The 19,205-nt window shown below is 43.4% G+C and overlaps 2 protein-coding genes across 2 annotated transcripts in view; both read right to left on the reverse strand.

The window, feature by feature from the left end:
• Kcnb2 (potassium voltage-gated channel subfamily B member 2) overlaps positions 1-15,573 on the reverse strand; it is a 352,456-nt gene extending 336,883 nt beyond the window's left edge. Inside the window, exon 1 of the mRNA XM_051196907.1 lies at positions 15,032-15,573. The gene's annotated coding sequence lies outside the window, so the exon portion shown is untranslated. The remainder of the gene's footprint in view (positions 1-15,031) is intronic.
• LOC127230935 (uncharacterized) lies at positions 15,440-16,261 on the reverse strand. The gene has a single exon (XM_051196255.1). The coding sequence runs from the start codon at positions 16,259-16,261 to the stop codon at positions 15,440-15,442; it is 822 nt and encodes a 273-aa protein (XP_051052212.1).
• Between the last annotated feature and the right edge of the window lie 2,944 nt (positions 16,262-19,205).

Genomic DNA, 19,205 nt, shown 5'->3' on the forward strand with positions numbered 1-19,205 from the left:
CATTGCTAGCTCCAAAAGGAAATATGTCCCTGAAGTTTAGACATCACTGTCTCCATAGCTTGTGAGTGATGTCTTCCATTTATTCTCATCACCAGGGCAGATGATTATCATTTTTAAGCATCCACCTGTATTCGGCAGTGTTCAGTATTCTTTTCCTTGTCCTGCCCCTCTCTCAATATGCCATGTGTGTCTGCTGTACAAAAATCTGGGGTTCGTCAATAATGACAAACAGTAGAAAGGATAGAAGCAGGTGGACAAGATGACCTATTATCATCTGAGCCTTGGGGTGTTTAATTACTACTAATAATAACATTTAGCACAATCTGATAAGAAAATATGAAAGCATTTGAGAATTGGGAAATGAACTCATCAATTCCCATCAATTTCTAAAATAAAAATGTGAAATTTAGGGACCACAGATGGAGTGACTGAAGCCCTGAGTTCATGTGATTGGTACCAGATGATGCAGTCTTGAAATAAATAATTTCAAAAACAGTGTGGGGAAAAGTCATAAAAATCATGACAAGAACACTAAAACAGGGAACTGTTGCTTTTTACCCAGGGAAAAAAATATTCATAAATAAATGAAAGGAGGCATGTTGTTAGAGTTCAGTCAGGGGTGTGTTTCCTGCCTGCAATTCTTATTTAACATGACTCTTTCTTCCTCAAGGAAGGTCTGATATTCTAGACTTGGTGACAGTGGAATGTCTAAGCTTGCTTTGTCCCTGTGGTATGCCTCATGCAGAGAGATGAGCCTGGACAGAGCACCTGAGTGTAAAATAAATACAGCAATGAGATTCAGAGTTCTAATTTGGATTTGATTTCAGCTTACAATCTCGTGTCCATAAGGAAGATTTACATTTCCTAGAAGGCGGGGAATTCTTGGAGCCGTATCTGAAACTAAGCCCAAGTTATGATCTCATTTGATTTGTGAACTTTGTTTAGTAATTATCACTGTCATCCTCTACCAGATATTGTTACTATTCTGTGTAGCCACTGTGCGTATCCCATTTGATTCTGATAGTGGGGTTTCTTTTTTTTTTTTTTTTAACCCATGTTGGGATGAGTATTAGTATGGTTTACTATCAGATCCACTGGAATTCAGAAAGGCAAACTGCTTATCCAAACGGACATAAATGGTTAAGTGCTGGCTCCAGGATTCTCACACCCACAGCATTATTTGAATCCAGAGTTCATGCTTTTAACTTTGTAAGACACTGAGGGTTTTCCCTGAATGGTAGGACTCTGGATGCCTCAGAACAATAAATAAAGATGTGATAAGATCCTTAAGAAGCAATTCTCTTTGCACGAAACAGAAAAGGACAGATTTACACCTGTGCAACTGATATCTATTACATCATGCTTTCTTTTAGATAGAGGTGATAATATTGGCAACAGTTCATGCAACTTGAAGATTTTTACACTAAAACATAAATTGGTATACATCAGTCAGGAGCAATGCTATCGTGTGTGTGTGTGTGTGTGTGTGTGTGTGTATGTGTGTGTGGCCTCTGTATGTGTGTCTGTCTCTGGGTGTATACACTTGCATATGGATGTATTTGTGTGTGTTTGTGCATGTGTATCTGCTTATGTGTCTGTGTGTGTAGGTCAGAGGTAGTCATCTGGCATCTTTCACATTACTCTTCACCTTATATTTTTTAATTTTAATAAAAATTATTTCCAGCATGCTGACTGAACATAAAATATTTCTAGAACCCTCTTTAGAAACTTTTTAACTCCCTAACTTCCCCAGAGTAAGCATACCTTTGTCCTTTAGGGGATAGGTTTATGTTTGAAGAATAGTTTTTTTATTTTTACTATCCAAAGAACATTATAAAATATGTCCAATGAATAAAATGGGCAGTGGAACTTGGCACAGTGTCCACCTTATTTTTTGAGACAAAGTCTCTCATTGACCCTGGAGCTAGACTGACTGGCCAGAGAGACCCACACACTGTCTGACTCAGTTCAGCACCTCTCTGCCTGGTCATTAATAAGGTGTATTAATATTCAATTCTTCTAGTCAAGATATACCCCCAAAATTGTTTTCTTAATGTTAAAACTTTCAGGAAGTCAAAGAATTTAGAGGAGAAATAGCATCAGTTGACTGAAGCCATCTTCCCAACGGCGTTTAGAATTAGGGATAGAACCTGCAATTTCTGATCTCACAAACAAATATAAAATGAAAACAACAGGCTAGGAAAAGCATACACCAAGAGTAGTATGACTACTTCATGTGCAGTTAGACCCACAAACACCGTTGGACTGTACCTAATTCTTAATGATTCTGGCTTCAATTTTCTTCTCTAACTTCTACTGTTTCAATAATAGTCATATTGAAGAAGAAAAAAGAAACATGAAATATAAATAAAAACTGCTGGTTTAGATACAACCCTCCTCTCTCATTTCCATTTCATTTCTTCCAAAGCAATGTGCCACTCGGCCGTTACTGTTCATTAAGTTCAAAGGAAACAAACTGGGCAAAGGACCCCTTTGCTTTCAAGAAGCCAATAGGACTCCTGCACTGAGCACTGCAGTTCTTAGATTTGGGCTTTTCGGATGGGTTTTAAGGTGTAATGATGTTGCCGGCATGAGTTTTACACTGGAGTTGCCTTGAAGCCCTACCCTTGATTTAAACACACTGCTGCAAAAGGAAGAAAAGTAATAAAATCCCAGGTACCATCTAGGATGATATCTCTATTTGTGGCAGCTACAGCTTTGGCTGTTGTTTGGCTTTTAAATTCTTTGAGGTTTTATCAATTTGTTAAGTTGTTCAATGGATACTTACTGACTATTAGTATTCTATCCTTTACATTATAAAATTCTAGCAAGGGAACAGCTCTCTAGACAATGAAAAAAATGAAGCAAACAAACAAAAATCTGACAAATGCTCTCAATACAGTGTTGTGAGGAATCTGCATGCATATGATTGCAGACTGCTGTTAGCGTGCTGAAAGCCAGCTGTCTCCTTGGGTCTGACTGACTCAAGCCAGAGGTGAGTTGAAGAAGTAGATTTTTTTTTTACCAGCTTCTTAACATCCTCTGTGCATTCATTCCATGAAATCTAATGAAAATGCTCTCCTTAGAGTTAGAAAAAAAAAAAAAAGCCAGGATTCCAAATTTAAAGAGACATTTATCTCAAAAGTCAATTAATACTTAATGACGTTCTGATTAATAATCATGATTTTATGAACAGGAGACATTCAGTATGAAAGCCCCTGGACCCCCCCACCCCTTTTTTTATTTTTCTGAGCCTTTCTAACTGGGGATAAGTGATCAAGACAGGCTATTCCTTCCTAAATGTTACTTTACTGTCACAGTTCATAATTTTCGCTTCTAGACACCTCATCCCTCTTCCAGGGTCACATCACTGGGATGCTTCTTTACATGGAAGGAGAGGACAAAGAATTCAAGAGCCTGAACCACAGGTCAAAACGTATGTGTGTGTGTGTGTGTGCGTGTGTGTGTGCGCGTCCGTGCAAGTGAGCCAAAAAGATTTGCATATCTTATTCTGCTCTCTGCTACTGAACTAAACTGACAAACATGTTTTATAAAGAAGCACAGGAGAAAAGAAATCAAAATAAAAAAGAAAGGGAACCTGCTAAACGGACACAGGGACGTATTTGTGTAACTTTAGGACCTAGGAAGTGTGAACAGAAAAGAGGAGGAGAGGGTCCCTCCCCCTGGTGCTGGCCAGGACAGCTGGGTGTGAGAAAGCATTTGGGGTCACGTGAGTCAAATACTTACAAAGATAACACTCTGGATTTGTATCTACATTTTGTGCAGATCACTGGAAGCAGGAAATGCCACCCAAACAGGGATTCTTATGGTTAGGAACAAGGATCTTTGCACTGAAATCCCTTCCTTAGCAAGTACATGGGAGATCATTTGAGGGAAAGCAAGCACTGGGTACCAGACTTGGCTGACATGTTTACACACAGCGAAAGATGGCCAATGCTATTAGCAAATGACACTGCTTCCTATATAAATTCCTGCTAATAATAGTCTAGACCTGCACTTTCCAGCATGGCCACTAGCCACTATTGCTACTTAACTTTAGATAAGCCTTAAATGCCATGTTTCAGTGTCAGAAGTCACATTTCATGTGCTCCATGAAGCCCATGTGGCTTGTGGTCAGAAAGCACAGACATGCAACATTCCCATCCTCTCATGGAGTTCTGAAAACCCTCCTCTGCGGCTCTGATGCCGAGTTCCATCTTAATGCAGAAATAAGCTCTGTCTTTAAAAGTTGAGAGAAAACGTGTCTTGGAAGCACTAAGCTTGGTCTCATCTGTATCTGTAGTCCTATTTGCTGCCTGGGCCCCCCAGGCACACTCTGGTCCGTCCCTGGGAATACCCCAGTGCTTCCCTAGAACAGTATAAAGGGGATGTGAGTGTGAACCGTGCGGAGTTGGGCCTTGGTAGCGTATCATTAGGAAAAGGAAGTAAAGTCCAGGGAGAATCTGAAAATGACATGATCGAATTTGATATTTATAAAATATGCCAAGTGCCAAATTAATTAAAATGGTACGAAAAGCAAATGTCCCTGTCAGTAAATTGTAGAACTCAAAAAAGACAGCATAGTCACATGGTAATGGCACAAGGAATTGAGCTGTTTACTGAATCCTTCCGTTAGCATAAGACCACCGACTGGGTCCCAGATAAAGAGAACTGGGTGGAGTCCTGACAGCCGCCAAAGGGAGAGGTCTCTCCCAAACCTCATGTTCCTACATCACAGCACTCTGAGTTCCTGGGTTTGGCCATTTCATTCCACCTTTCTAAAACTCCAAGCCACTGGCTGCATGGCACCATCCAGCCACATCCCGAAAGTTCCGACTCTGTCGACTGCCATTTGTCACCCACCCAGATGTCACATTATTCCCATTTGTCTTAGCTCCTTGTGGGATAGTTTCATCTTGACTGTTAAAATAGGAGGAGACGGTGTATCCAGACACAAACGGCTAAGTACTCCTGGGATCCACAAAGAGGGTAAAATCACATCTGGAAAACAGTGGTGGCGTGGCATCTCGCGTGGCATCTCAACTCGCCCAGTTCAGTGCTCCGCGGTCCACATACAGCTTCTCAGATTTTCTCCCAAACCATTCACCCTACAAAGAACCATCACTGGTCTCCTCCTAGAGGGGAGTCACTACAATCAGCATGAAGAGAGGATGGGAGGGCCCATGCTTGCTTTCAGATGGACAGCAGTCCCATGAAGGTCTACTCAGATTATTTAGCCCTGTGACCAAGTAGAGGAGTGCTTCCTACCTGAAAAGTGCCTGATAAGTAAAGTCACTTCAAAGCTGCCTATAATTTTTAAACTAGAGAGCGGAGAAACAGTAACTTCTTTGTGAAAGGAAAAAAGAGGAAGAAAGGGAGGGAGGGAGGGAGAGAGGGAGGGAGGGAGGGAGGGAGGGAGGGAGGGAGGGAGAGAGGGAGGGAGAGAGGGAGGGAGAAAAGGAGAGAGGAAGAGAGGGAGGAAGGAAGGGAGGGGGAGGGAGGGAGAGAGGGAGGGGGGAGGGAGGGAGGAATCAAACCAGCCCATAGTGGATTGCTCTGCTATTAGAACCAAGTGTCCTTGTCGAAGTGAGAAAACAGGAGTTAAGCTGTTCCACATAATAAGCTACCTCTGACTTTTGGAGTCATCCTCTGGAACCTTGACCAAGGACAATGGTGCTGTTCTGGATAGAGGAGAAGAACCTGGAGGAAGGGAGAGATAGCAAATGGCTGGTGCCAAGACTCCAGGGAGATATGAACCAGTAGAGAAGCCCTTATGGTACGAAATACTACACACATGCTAGGAAAAATGGCATCCAATATTTAATTAGGATTAGTTTATTGTCTATATTATAATTACCATCCTTTATCCCAAAGCACCCAGCCAGAGTCTGTTACATACTAGAGTCTTATAATAGTGAGGCTTCAGAGAATAAAGGAAGATGTGTCCCATAAGAACATGACCCAGAGGTCTGGGAAGAGAGCCAAAAAGAAGATCGGAGTGTGTAGTATGCCGCCCAAAGTATGTGTTCACTGGTGATTGAGCTGAACTCACACCCATCCTCCCCTAATTTACTTTGAAGGAAAATGACTACAACCAGGATAGCTAAGTGTCCATCTAAATTTATGCATCACCTCCATTTGAGAGACTTGTCACTGACAAGCTTCCATTGAGCCAAGGATTTAATTTCCAGCCCCCATCTATGTAGGTTGAGGCTGTTTGAAAATATCCATCAGTGGAATAGCCCCCAAAGTCTCATATCAGTGTCAAGGTATTTAAGAAATAGTCTAGACTGATTATCTGTCTGTCTATCATCTATGCATCCGTCCATCAATCTATATACTTGCCAATCTGTCATCTGTTTATCCCTATCTTCCATCTCTGATGTCACTCTTTCTTTTACCTTTCCCTTTTCTTCCCTCGCTCTCTCTTCTCCTTATTTAAGTGTTAGAGAAACATACATCAGGCTAAATAGCTGCATTCAGTGTGATTTGCAGCCATTACCATTATTCTACCTTACTCAGAAATTGAAATTGGCTCCCTGAAAGGAGGTGCCGACTTTAAACCAATCTAAATATTGTGACACCGGCCATCAGCAAGGAAACCAATGCAGAACTCGGTAGCCAGAGGCTGTGCTGTGCAAAACTGCAGAGACTTGGGGCCCATAAATAAAGAAAATCATCAGAGAATGCATAATGTGCTTGCTCCTTACAAGTACTTGTAATGAGATATAACAAGTAAGGGATCGCTAGTTTTATAACAGAGACAAGGGGAGTAGCCAAAGTCTAGAAAGTAAGACCCTGAAATATGGAACATCTCTCTATTGATAGGATTTCAAAGAAGAGGGTCAGCCTCCAGGGAGTGTTGGGTGACAGAAACTCACTCACTCTTCCCAAGTGGACATCTGATTAATGGAGTTCCCTAACCACCAAGCCTGATGATTCCAAATAACTGTGCTGGCAAGTTTTATGTCAACTTGACACAAGCTAGAGTCACAGGAGAGGAGGGAGGCTCAGTAGAGAAAATGCTCCCATAAGACTGTAAATTAGTCTATAGAACAATTTTTTAAATTAGGGATTAATGAGGAGGGACCAGCCCATTATAGGTAGGACCACCCCTGGACTGGTGTTCCTGGGTTCTAAAAGACGAGCCACAATGAATAAGTCAGGAAGCATCACCCTTCCATGGCCTCTCCATCAGCTCCTGCCTCCAGGTCCCTGCCCTGCTTGAGTTCCTATCCTGACTTCCTGTGATGATGAGCAGAGCTGTGGAAATGTAACTCAAATAAACCCTTTTATTTGCTTTTAGCCATGGTGCTTCATCACATCAAAGGTAACCTTAACTAAGACAGTAAAATTTGAGATTTGTATACTTGAGACATGAGCAAAGAAAGAAAGAGAGTTCAGGGAAGAGTTCCATGGGAAAACAAATACAGTAAAGCAAATACATACATGATCTAGGGCAGTTTTGAGGGAATTGCACAGTCAAAGAAATTCCAAGCTGACCTAGAAGAAGGAGAAGGAGGAAAGTTCTTGATCTCATCCTGCCTGTATTCCACAAGAGCCTGTTTGTCTCCCCGGTGTCAACCTTATCTCTCATAATTCAGCCACCTCAAAAGTCCAGTTAAGAGATCGTCTCTAACACATACAGGGAATTGTGTCACTTTTGTTTTTAAATTTCACATGATCCCAATAGGCTGTCCTATGGGACAGAACTCAGATGTTTTAGAATGGCAGAAACTACTGTGATGTCTAATCCTGTCCTCATTTTCTTCAGCCTCCTCTGTCATCAACTTCCTACAGCTGTCAACACCAAGCCAATCCCCAGTCCAGCTCTTTTCCTGACAATGCTTTGCAAATGCTGTTCCCTCTGCCTGGACCATGCTCCATCTGCCTCTTTCTCCACCTGGAGAATGCTTACTCATCTTTTTTAAAATGAGCATAGATGTCACTTCATCTGTGAAGGCATGTCTGACACTCCCACGTAGGAAATGAAGCTCTGACAGCTCTTATCAGACCAGCCCCACCAGCCAGCCTTACACATTGTACCTACTATTGGGATGTCTCAAGTGCTTAGCAAGCTGTGTGTCTTGATCTTTTTGGTGCCAACTTCACTTATTATTTAGCCAGCCACTAAACTCACCTTACAAAAAAGCTTGAGAGCCCTGATAAGGTAACACTCATAGATCGGTGCATCTCTCGACTTCTCCTCAAAGAAGATTCTGGTTTAGTAGATGAAAATTAACCCAGAGACCAAAGCTTGTCAAGGAGCAGAGACAACTGGTAGAATATGGAATGCTCAGCTTTAAATGACATACCTATATTACCTCCATACCCTCCCATAGCTCAGGATGTACTTCAGGCAAGACAGGAGAAAGAGGGTAAGAGCCAGAGGCAGGGGATAAGTACATAAACGGTGTCTTCCAGACACAACATGGCGGTTGCAAATATGAACACAGAGGGTGTAAAAGCATTCAACTCAATCCACACCAACTCAATCCAGAGAAAAATCCCAGCATGGAGAGGATACCTAGGCACAGATTCCCACTCCACTCTGAAGAGTTGATGGATGCTGGAAAAGAACCAGTTTGTCTTCTTTAAAGGTATGTCAACCTGGTGGGCCAAATCACACTCCAGTGGATGGCCATGTGCCCAAGAGTATGTCCACAGCACAAACTGAACTAAACGAGTTGGGAAGGAAAACGAAAGAGGGTGGATCTAGGAGGAACTTGGGAGACAGGCGAATATGATCAAGATATGTTGTATGAAATTCTCAAACTAATAAAAAGGCTTTTAAAATAAAATAAAAGCTTAAGAGGTCCACCTTTTCTAATCAGCCAGCCATGCATTAGAACCTCAGTGGCTTCCTCTATTGGCAAAATATGGACCCAACTAATGCTTCTGATGATCACGATGCCATCCCTGTAGGGGGAGTTCTGTAGAGGTAGCCAAGCCCAGGGACAGAAGTTCCCTGACCACGTGTGCAGAAACCCCTTTTCCTGGCCTGCAAATGTTCATGTATCTCCCTGGACATCTGCATAAGCAAAGCCATGCTCATTATGTCACTGGATACCAACACTACAGCACAAGAGTGCATTTTTACAGAGGGATTTCCCAGGGATGTAACGACCGCATTTGGAACAACACCAGGATCTGCTCACCACTCTGGAAAACTGTCACCCGCCGTAACACCGTTCGTGTTCACTGGTTCACTAGTACAGCACACCCACATCTGTTTACAGCGTGCAGTTGTCACAGCTAGGGAAAGTTTCCCATCTCCTTCTTGCTCTAAAACGGCGAAAGCAAGTGTCATCGCTACGCAAGACAACACTACTTCCTTATTCAAAGCTACTTTATTGCAGCTTCTCTTTCCTGCTCCTAGTCTGCATTCTCGGTAGCTGTACTTCATTCTGTCTCTTGTCCATCAGGGTGTGAGCACACGCATGTTGCCACACCTGCTATTCTTCTGTAAAGACGTTTTTCTTTTATTTGCATTTTCTGTGACCGATTATGCTAGTTTAAAATCTGTGTGCAGAAAAATTATGTGTGTATTCATATCGTTGAGGATGTCGAAGGGGGGCATTGGAAAACACTGCCTATGGAAGAAGAGGCACTTGGTCTAACTGCAGACAGAAGCACGGCTCAGAATGTATGGGGGAATTAAAATACACTGTATTTCCTTACTCTGGGACCCTTCTGTACTGCAGCTACTCAGCAGAATAGACATGCTACCCACCAAGAGCATTTACGGTATGCTGTGGGGATTTACATGGCTGCCTCTGGACTGAGAATACTGTCTTACACTCATTCTCACAGGACTCAGTGTGGAGGAGAAACCCAGGAGACCTTGAAGGATGAAATACCAGATGTGAATCCTAAAGGCATTGCTCTCAGGATGAGCTTATGAATCACTTACTCAAAGTCCTGCCCCAACCAATCTAAGACAGCCTTTTCTAAAAATCTGCTCAGAGCCCCTTCTGCATGACTCTCTACAGCTGCTGTCCTCCTTGTGGGCCTGGGCAGTACTGCATCCCCCCCACACCCACACCCACAGGGGAGTTTCATAGAGCGTCAATGTCAATACACATTATTTAAACCAGCCATTCCCTGAGAACACTACTAGAGATAATGGTCATGGATTTTAGTACTAACGGTGCTGTACTTCAAGTATTTCATTGATTCAAAAGGCTTTGTTAATTTTGTCTGAGGACCCTGAACATCACTTGAAACTTTTTTTTTAAATGGGAAAACACAAGTTTTTAAGTGAACTTTTATACTGCAGTCTGAGAAATCAGGGTATGATGTACTATGTCACCCAGCCTATGAGACACAGCTGTGTGAAAAAATAAAAGTGTCAATCAATCATAGAGATGAATCCAAATATTTGATTCAATGGCATCTTGCAAACAATATTTAATCATTTTGTCATTCAGATTTAAGCCAGATGGTATTTTTCTACACTAACAGAAGCAGTGGCTACTTAAAAAGAACTTTGTTTCAAATATTATTTAAGTTCTCTTGACAAATATTTCAAAGTAGGATTTTTTGTTGTTGTTGCTGCTGCTGCTGCTGTTTGTGCTTCCAGAATTATAGTTATAAGCGATGTGATGAGACAGAAGCATTCTAAGAATATACTAGAAAGAATCTGTTCGCAGACTATGCTTCAACTTCCATTAAGCATCGGATTTATGTTTTGCAAAGTAAAAGATGAGGACACTGATAAATGACATTAATTTTCTTTTAAAGCAGTAATGTGGAATTTAAAAAATACCTGCAATGCTATGTTTTATTGGAAATGATTCATAAAACTTGAACATGAAATCGGACTTCCATGAGCAGCCCACCAGCCAGGTCACCTGCGCCAGCCACCTTTCCATTTTTTTTTTACTGTATGCGAATCATGTGTGTGCCACGACACATGCATAGGTCAGAAGACAGCTTTGGCATTGTTCCTTGGGAAGGCTGCTCTCTTCCTATGAGACAGGCTGAGTGAGGTAAGCTCTTCCAGCCTGGCCTCCCTGGCATTAAGATTCTGGAAACAGAGCTTTATGCATGGAACCATGCCCCCAGCCACCAAATTTTCAAGAGTCACTGTAACACGAGCATGCTAGCTTTCTTAGGACTGCCCCCCACCCCATCTCTGCCACCCCCCCACCCCTCTATCTCCCAACCTTCCAACCCTGCTGCCGCAATGTGAAAGTCAGCCTAAGACTTAAGTTTCTCCTTTCAGACTCACAGTTAACATTTATCAGGGGAGCAGGCAGAGGAGGTAGGCTTCTCTTAAATTAAAACAACAACAACATTTGGTCTTTCCCAAGCCTCCCTTGATCCATAGAACCACACCCTCAGCAGAGAGACTACACAGCTCCCAAAGAATCTAGAAGTGAAAACATACTCCCTAATTCTGTCTAGGGTTATCCTTCTCAACATGCTCTAATATCAAAGTGGGTCACAGTGTTCCTGAACCCAAAATACAGACTTTAAAGTGACTTCTCCATTTCCTTCCCTTGTGACTCTGGGTAAGAACACCTGTGAGTATTAATTTTCATGTCTGCGTATGAAGGGCGTTAGTGTGACTGCCCCATAAGGTGAAAGGTAAGAATGAAGAAGTTTTTGCAATATACTTAAGACTGAACATGGATCAACTGACTACTATGATTTTTTTTATTTGTTTAAAGAAGATAAAATAAATATTCGGTTTATAATGAAATTACTCTCATACACTTTGCAAGTCTAAAGTGAAACATTTAGTAAACTTTTAGTGTTGTTGATGATAAGGTTTTCCGAGAAGCCCTAAATTCATAGCCTATGGCAAGTTTTCATGATGTTGTTCATGAATTTGCTTTCATTAACTTATTAAGTATGAAATTAGGAGATGTGTTTCTACATGCAAGAAATCTGTCCTTTTGAACTGAAATTGGGATTTTTAAACTAAGAATGCAAAAGGTTTTTTTGTTTGTTTGTTTTGTTTTGTTTTTTCTCTTTTTACTTTGAAAGCTGAGGGCAGGTGTTCCATTCTGATATAACCCTCTTCGGATACATAGTTGACAAGTATTCGACCACTTTGTGAACAGGTTAGTTAACCTCTTTATGAAATTAAATTGGAGAGTAAAAACAGGTACAATTCAGCCCATGAGAAAAGGGTTTTAAAGAGATTACTGTAGGGCTTGGCTGACATGCGTGAATGGACCCTTTTCTGACAACTCTCGACTTTCTTTATTAGAAACTACGCTTTAGTACAGAACTTAGGAGACTATATATCTATGAATGAAGAGAGGAAATAAGTAATAAATAAGAATGGGCTAGACTACAGATATCTAGACTGTAGAGACACTTGTGGTAGATGACTAACAAAACTCAAAATTGCTCTGCTTTATAAAATTTATTGTATCACCTGGGAATAATATGACCATAAAGTGTTACCTTAAAAAATACTCTTGATATTCAAAGATCTAGCATAGCTATAACCCATATGTGCTTTGCACACCTCTGAAGGCTTTTATGAAATTATCAGGCACAGTGCTTTTGTACAAATCCCACTTTATGACTACGTGACTGTAAGAAAACCCTAAGGAGTATCCAGAAATAAACAGAATATCTTAACCTTATCTGTCTACTTTAGAATACACATGGGAAAATTTCCTATCAGTTTAGAATTCTCCTTAGTAATTGGTCTATAAGAGATAGTAAATTTCAAGGAATCAATCAAAGGAAAAACACTCACTGGGATTGAATGAAATATATTTTGTGGGTCTCCTAGGTTGCCAGTAACATGATCTACTTTCATAAGATGTAGACCTGTGCAGAGATCTCTCTGCAATAGCACGTCAGAAAGCCACACATCTTTCTCAAGAAACAAGCTACTCTTCAGTGTTCCACAGACTTAGACATGTTTAAACATTCAGACGAGTCTAACAAAAATCTGATTCGATATGCCTTTAAGTTGCCAAGAAATGTGATTGAACCCACATCCTGCAATTTCATTTTGTCTAGCAATCTTATTCTTAAACATCTTAGAAGGGCAGGCTAAGCTTCCATTCCCCTACAGCATCAACAAGGACACATTAGAAACCACATCAAAAGCGTTGATAAGGTGATCATTTCTACCAGTCCATCTGAATCGTCAGTAAACAAACATGCTCGGAGAATTTAACTGTGAGATAAGGGGCGAAAATGAATTTGTAAGCGGTGTCAAGCGATGCATAGATTGATTCTCTTTGGGAAGGGGTTGGGAGCACACGAGGAGGGAAACCCAGAATGAAAACGCCAAGTGGCAGGCAGTAGAGACATGTTTCTGGAATCCATGTGTAGGGGTTTGTGTAAGAGGGAGACTTGGGGACACTAAGCTTGGAAGGGAAAGGTGGAGGCTGAAGGAGAAAGACAGCAAAGAGAACTGCCAAGTGGTTCATTCCTTTCTCCAAAAGTCTGCATAGTGCCAGGGAAAGGGGAATGTGTTAGGCAGAATCCTGTTTGTGATAAACAAACTCCGAGAAGGAGCAGACTGCAGGCTTGGCTTTGTGAGTGCATATGGACACTCTGAAGTGGAGAAGTGAGTGGATTGTTTCCATACTGGACCTTCAATATTTCCAGAGCGTCTTTGTAGCTAAGCAAGTAAACCCCATGCTAAAAGCAGCACCCGAGGCAGCAAAACTAAAAAGAATACACATTCATATGCATACTAGACTGAACTCCTGAACAGTTTCAGCTCTGCTTAATTTAAGAACAAAGAACTCTCTAGCTACCTATATTTTACTCACGGATTAAAAGATGAGTATGGGACAGTCTTATATTTTTTGATGCACCCTGCTCATGCGTCTAGAGTGAAATAGACAAAACTTTAGGGTGTGAACACTTTTGACAGACTCTGCCCTCTGAGTCGTTCAGCACTGGCAGGTAAAATCCAGACACTGGACCAAAATCTATTATTTGCTAACTCTGTGCAATGTACTACCACTGGTAAACAAGCAAGAGGTAGCTGTCCCACCCAATGCTAGACATTTAAAAACACTAACAGTGAAATGTTTTCTTTTCTTTTGGGCTGAGCTTGAAAACACTCAGATTGTCAACAAGACCCCAAAACCAATCAATTATATATATATATATATATATATATATATACATATATATATATATATATATATAGAGAGAGAGAGAGAGAGATGTGAAGTGCTACTTAAAATTTTGAAATTATTGCATGACTTATTAGATAGAGTGTTGAACCTGCATGCAATTACCTTAATGACTGCCCGTGCAGATTAAATTTCCCAGTATTTAATCTTATCTGCTTATCTGCGTTGTGCTTTACTGTTAAAACACTTGTGCAGTCATGGTTGTTGTATAAATGTCGTGTTTATGCATATTGCACATCGACAGTTTTTATGAATGGATACAAACAAATGCTCCTAATCTGAGAAAATGGATGGCATGGCGGGATACTATCTTGAAAAGACTCATTAGGTCTCAGGAGCAGATGATGAGGCAAATGGTGGGTGTCTTTAGGTGCCACTCAGGGCATCTGTATCTCCAAGTCCCCTCAGCAGAGCATGTTGGAAACAGCCTGGGAGCACTTTCCTTAGAGACCTGGTCTAGCTAGTTCCTGGGAACCAAGACCACTCACCACTGAGGAATAAATGCATGCATGCCTCTGTGATCCGAGGACTGTGCATACAACGGAGACAGCACACTCCCTAAGTCTAGTCGGACAAGTGTGTGCGTGCAAATGTGGCATTTACCAACAAACGAACAGGAACAGAAGGCAGCAGAGGCTCCTCTCCTACAGACAGCGGTTCTCATCCTTTTGGTCAAGGCAGGCTTGCCAGGCACTCACACTTGCATGTCTTGCCCATCGGGAAGAAGCCTTGCGTTTATAACCAGTCAGGGCTAACAACCCTATCAGCTTTGTATGGAAGTCCACTAGGCGCCATATGGCAGTTTCCCGTTCCTTTAGCAACTCAAGTCTGGCAGGCTGTCAAGGCGGCGGAGAAGCATCTCTAAAGAAGAGCTCTTGGGGAATGGCAATGCCCGGGCCACTTACCTAGCTCCCACAGACCCCCGCTCCACTCAGCCAGCAGCTCTGGCTCCTGTGCCACCAAGGGCTGTGGGACTCCCCGCTCGCTCGGAGGGCTCCTCTCCTGCGAAGGTCCCTTTCGTCAGTGATGTGTGGCTAGAAATCCCCCTCCCCTCCACAGAGAGGAGGGTCTCCCAGGCTGGCTGGAGCTCTCGGCGGCTTCCCTTCTCCTTACATCCCTCACTCTGGCTCGCAGTCTCTAGTAAGGAGGCTCACTGAGGACTCGCTGGGAGGAAGCGAAGGCATCCTTCAAAAAAGAACAATAATCTTCCTCGATCATCATCACCCCCTTTCCCCGCATGGAGCCCCCATCCCCCTGCCGCCGCCGCCCAGATCAGAGAGGGCTGGATTGAAGGGGGAGAAAAAAAAAAAAAATCAAGCGGTGCTCTGCGCTCCGCGCCAGCCCGGGACTTGGCTCTGGATCCCGCAGCCCGAGGCGCGGCGGCGGGCGGCGGGCGGGGGCGGCGGGGGCTCGGTGGCGCTCGGTGGCTCTCGGTGGGTGTGTGTCTGTGCAGCAGCGGCGCAGCCAGCCGCGCGCCGGAGGCCAGGCGGGCGCTCCGGGTGCCGGTCCTCCGCCCCGCAGCTCTCCGGCCGGGCGAGCACACTCGCCGGCGGCCACCCAGCCCTGCGCTCCGCCTCCCGCGCCCCGCGCACCCGCGGGCTGAGCCGCCGCCTCCAATCTCTCTCTCTCTCCTCTCTCTTCTGTGTCTCCGCGGCTCCCAGGCAATCGCGGCTCCCGGGGTGGGCGGCCCGGACTGCGCTGCTGGCCGGGCACCCCCGGGGAACGCCAGGCTCGGCCTCGCGCCGCCGCCGCCGGAGCTGTGCGTTCGACAGGCGACAGCGCCCCCGGTGCCCAGGGCGCGGCCGGGGCGCGGGCGATCGGGCGCCGCCCACACCTCGCCCGCCGGGATCCTCCCTCGGCTCCCGCGCCGCCTCGGCCCGGGCTCCACACCCCCCTGCCTCTCGGCGTGGCTTCCACACGGCTGCGCCCCGCAACGGGTCCTTAGCCCCGGGGCCGGCGCTAGCTCGCCGCCGGGAAAGCCCTGGGAAGCCCTGCCGAGACGCTCCCGCCGCTCTACGGATTTCCTGGCCCTTCCCTTCCAGATGCTGTGCTCTCCCGCCGCTGACCCCTAAGCGACCAGACCCGGGGCGAGGACTTATGGGTCTTGAAGACTCGGCCCCAGTGTGTTTCCCCATAATAGAAGCTCCCAGGATAAACGGGAGCCCAGGCGGGCGGTGACTTCACCCCGGGATCTTCCAGCTCCACTCCGGACCATCCCTACCAAGCCAAAGTCAACCAGGCTTTCTGTGTTTGGGGATAAAGCTAGGTGGGAGGCCGCTTTCACTCTTACTTCCTCCCATGGGGCGCTGTTCGTACCCCTGGCTTGCTTGCTTCAGTGATCTGTTCACTGGCTGGAAAACTATGTCAAGTTCTCCCTTAGTGAGAGGGTCATAAGGTGGATACTCCAGCTTCCCAACTTCGGGGTGTAATTGGAAGAATGAACCTGAACAAAATTACTGGGCTCTGCAGGTCGCCCCCGACCTAGGTGCACCTTGATGGGTGGAAAATTTGGCAGTCAAGACAGGTTCGTCCAGGAAAACAAGTAACTTAAAACACCCTTTCTTTCTAAAAGAATTCAGGACACGAGAATATATTCAAAGCTGGGACCCCAAGATTGCTTTTAACCGAGAATGTCTAGATACTGTATTGAAAACACATCTCATTTTGTCCTTATGTGCAGGGGTGTGGCGTAGCCTTCCAGGGTTCTCTGTGTCTTGAATTCCTGCCTCTCTGGGTCTTACCTTGGGCTAAGAGTTCTTTTTGTGAGCTCTCACAGGCTTGCTGGATGTTTACTCTGGGAACTGGTTTCTCTAACTCCATCACCCTCCAATAAGAATCTTGCTTGGCTCCCTTTTTCTCTCCTTGAGATGTCTGAAGTGTGAGCCCCAATAAGAGAATGCCTGAATCCTAAAACCTTTACCACAATTCTGGCCCATCCCCAAGCTCCACTCGAGGTGCAGGAGCTTGCAGAAAGTGCATTCCCTTGCCTGCCTCCAGTCTTCCCATATAGTTTACATGTCTCTGCAGACAACCTGTCTCCAAGAACAACCTTGAAGCCATCATTGCGCCTGCACAGCTGTGTAAGTGGGTCCTGTGTTTCTTCCCTTCTAGAATGTTCCTTAAACTACCACAGCCTTTTCAAGGCCCATTTCATATTCTTAAATCTTCAGTGACCCACCCCCCTTAGACACCCAGAGCACAGTGTCCCAGCTCTTTAAAGAGACACAGGGTACCATCTGCTGGCATGTGCATGCTTCAAAGTATCATCGTAAACTACAAGTTCCCCCAGGAATGATTTAAAAATCCCTTCACTGTCTTCATGCCTTACGTGGAACCCAATGGAACCTATTTATTCAGCAAACACTCATTTTAAACGCTTTTCACCATTGAATATTTGCCACTTGAATGGAATCTGTCAGAAGCATTAGCTCTAAAAAGACATTTTAACATTAGTTTTGAATATACTGAAATATCAATGATACAGTGAACTTGTTATACACATAAGAATGACAACGAAAATTCCCTTTGTTCACCCTATATCAGCAACACTACTGAATTTAATTTATTTGATAAATAACTGTTCAAAAATATTTGCCTTAAAGTGACCCACATAGAATTTCCCTCTAAAATGAGAGGGCCAAGGGTGTTTATTTGGGGCTGGAAAGATCTCACTGGCCAATAGCTCTTGTCACTTTTGCAATGGACCCTGTTCAATTCCCAACCACAACTCACAAGCAACTGTATTTCTAGTCCCAGGGGATCCTACAGCCTCTTCTTGCCTCAGAAGGCACAAGGTGTGCACATTGTACACATATACACTTGCAAGCAAAACACTGATACAGACTAAACAAAAAAAATAGACATTTTAAGTAAAATTAAATTGCCTTAGACTTTGGTTAGATGTAAGAAATTTGAATCCATTTGTCTGCCATGAGAATGATTGCTAGCCCAACTGCAATGCCATCCTCTCTACTTTCGGGGAAACAGGGTGCTAGGGTTTGGTCATCAGTTGTGTCTCTGAGATTCAGTGATAGGAAAGCAATTTCAGGATAGGGGACTTGATATGAGTCTGCTTACTGGGGGCTGGTTGCTTCAGAATGGGTTAGAGAAAATCAGGTACTGCGTACCAATTGTTATGGCAGAATTTGCCCAAAGTGCAGAGCTTTGGTTCCAACTGACAGCAGAGAATCCTGTATTCATTGTCACACGTGGCTGCACCCCTTTCGAACATAAATTTCCATTTTCTACATTTGCTCTCCAGAGGACAATGTAACGTGACGTAGCTGCAAAGTCAGGCATGTTTTCCTATTGCTCCTTAACTCATTTTAATCTTTATTGAGATTTATAGAAATGTTCCTTTTGCTTATTCTTCAATGTCTCAGGTTCGTCCTGTGATATGAGGAAATTATATTAGAGAGGAGAAATGGCTGCTCACTGGGTATCAAAATGCCTCCTTTGTAAAACCTGCTAAAACAAATAACTGTAGTACAAGGTTAGCCTGAAATAACCTTTCTGCATAACAGTAGACAAACTTTAAATGAAAAATGTTTTTCCTCATGCTTCATAATGGGGCTGAGGAGGAGACTCTGAATATACACAGTACAAAGCAGAATGTGTTCTTGTGTTTTTGTTGTAGACCAAAGCATTTAAAATTACTTAGTTTACTCTGAATACCATCAGAACTCACTTCAGTTTATTGAGCAGCGATTTGAATTGCATGTTGATTCACAGGGTTTGTATACATTAGACTAAACAATAAGGCTAGAAGATGAACACATTTCTTAAATGCTAAATGCATGAAAAGGTAATAATTTCCACGTTTTTAGAGATTTAATTTGGTGATTTGGTTTTTTTAATATATTTTTTATTTTTATTTATTTTTTATTTTATGACAAATGAAGATAGCATAGTGACTCTGGCCAATAATCCACACACTTGGGAGGAATCTCAAATTACTGGCCAATGTGGTCTACCCAGAAAAACTCCTTTTCCAAGGAAAAAAACAAAAACGAAAACCAAAGGCCATGTATAGCATATTGGGCAAAATCTGACAAAGCAAAAATGCATGTCAAAAAAAGA

The sequence above is a fragment of the Phodopus roborovskii genome, unplaced genomic scaffold, assembly GCF_943737965.1.
Source record: "Phodopus roborovskii unplaced genomic scaffold, PHOROB, whole genome shotgun sequence".
Classification (NCBI taxonomy): Eukaryota; Metazoa; Chordata; class Mammalia; order Rodentia; family Cricetidae; genus Phodopus; species Phodopus roborovskii.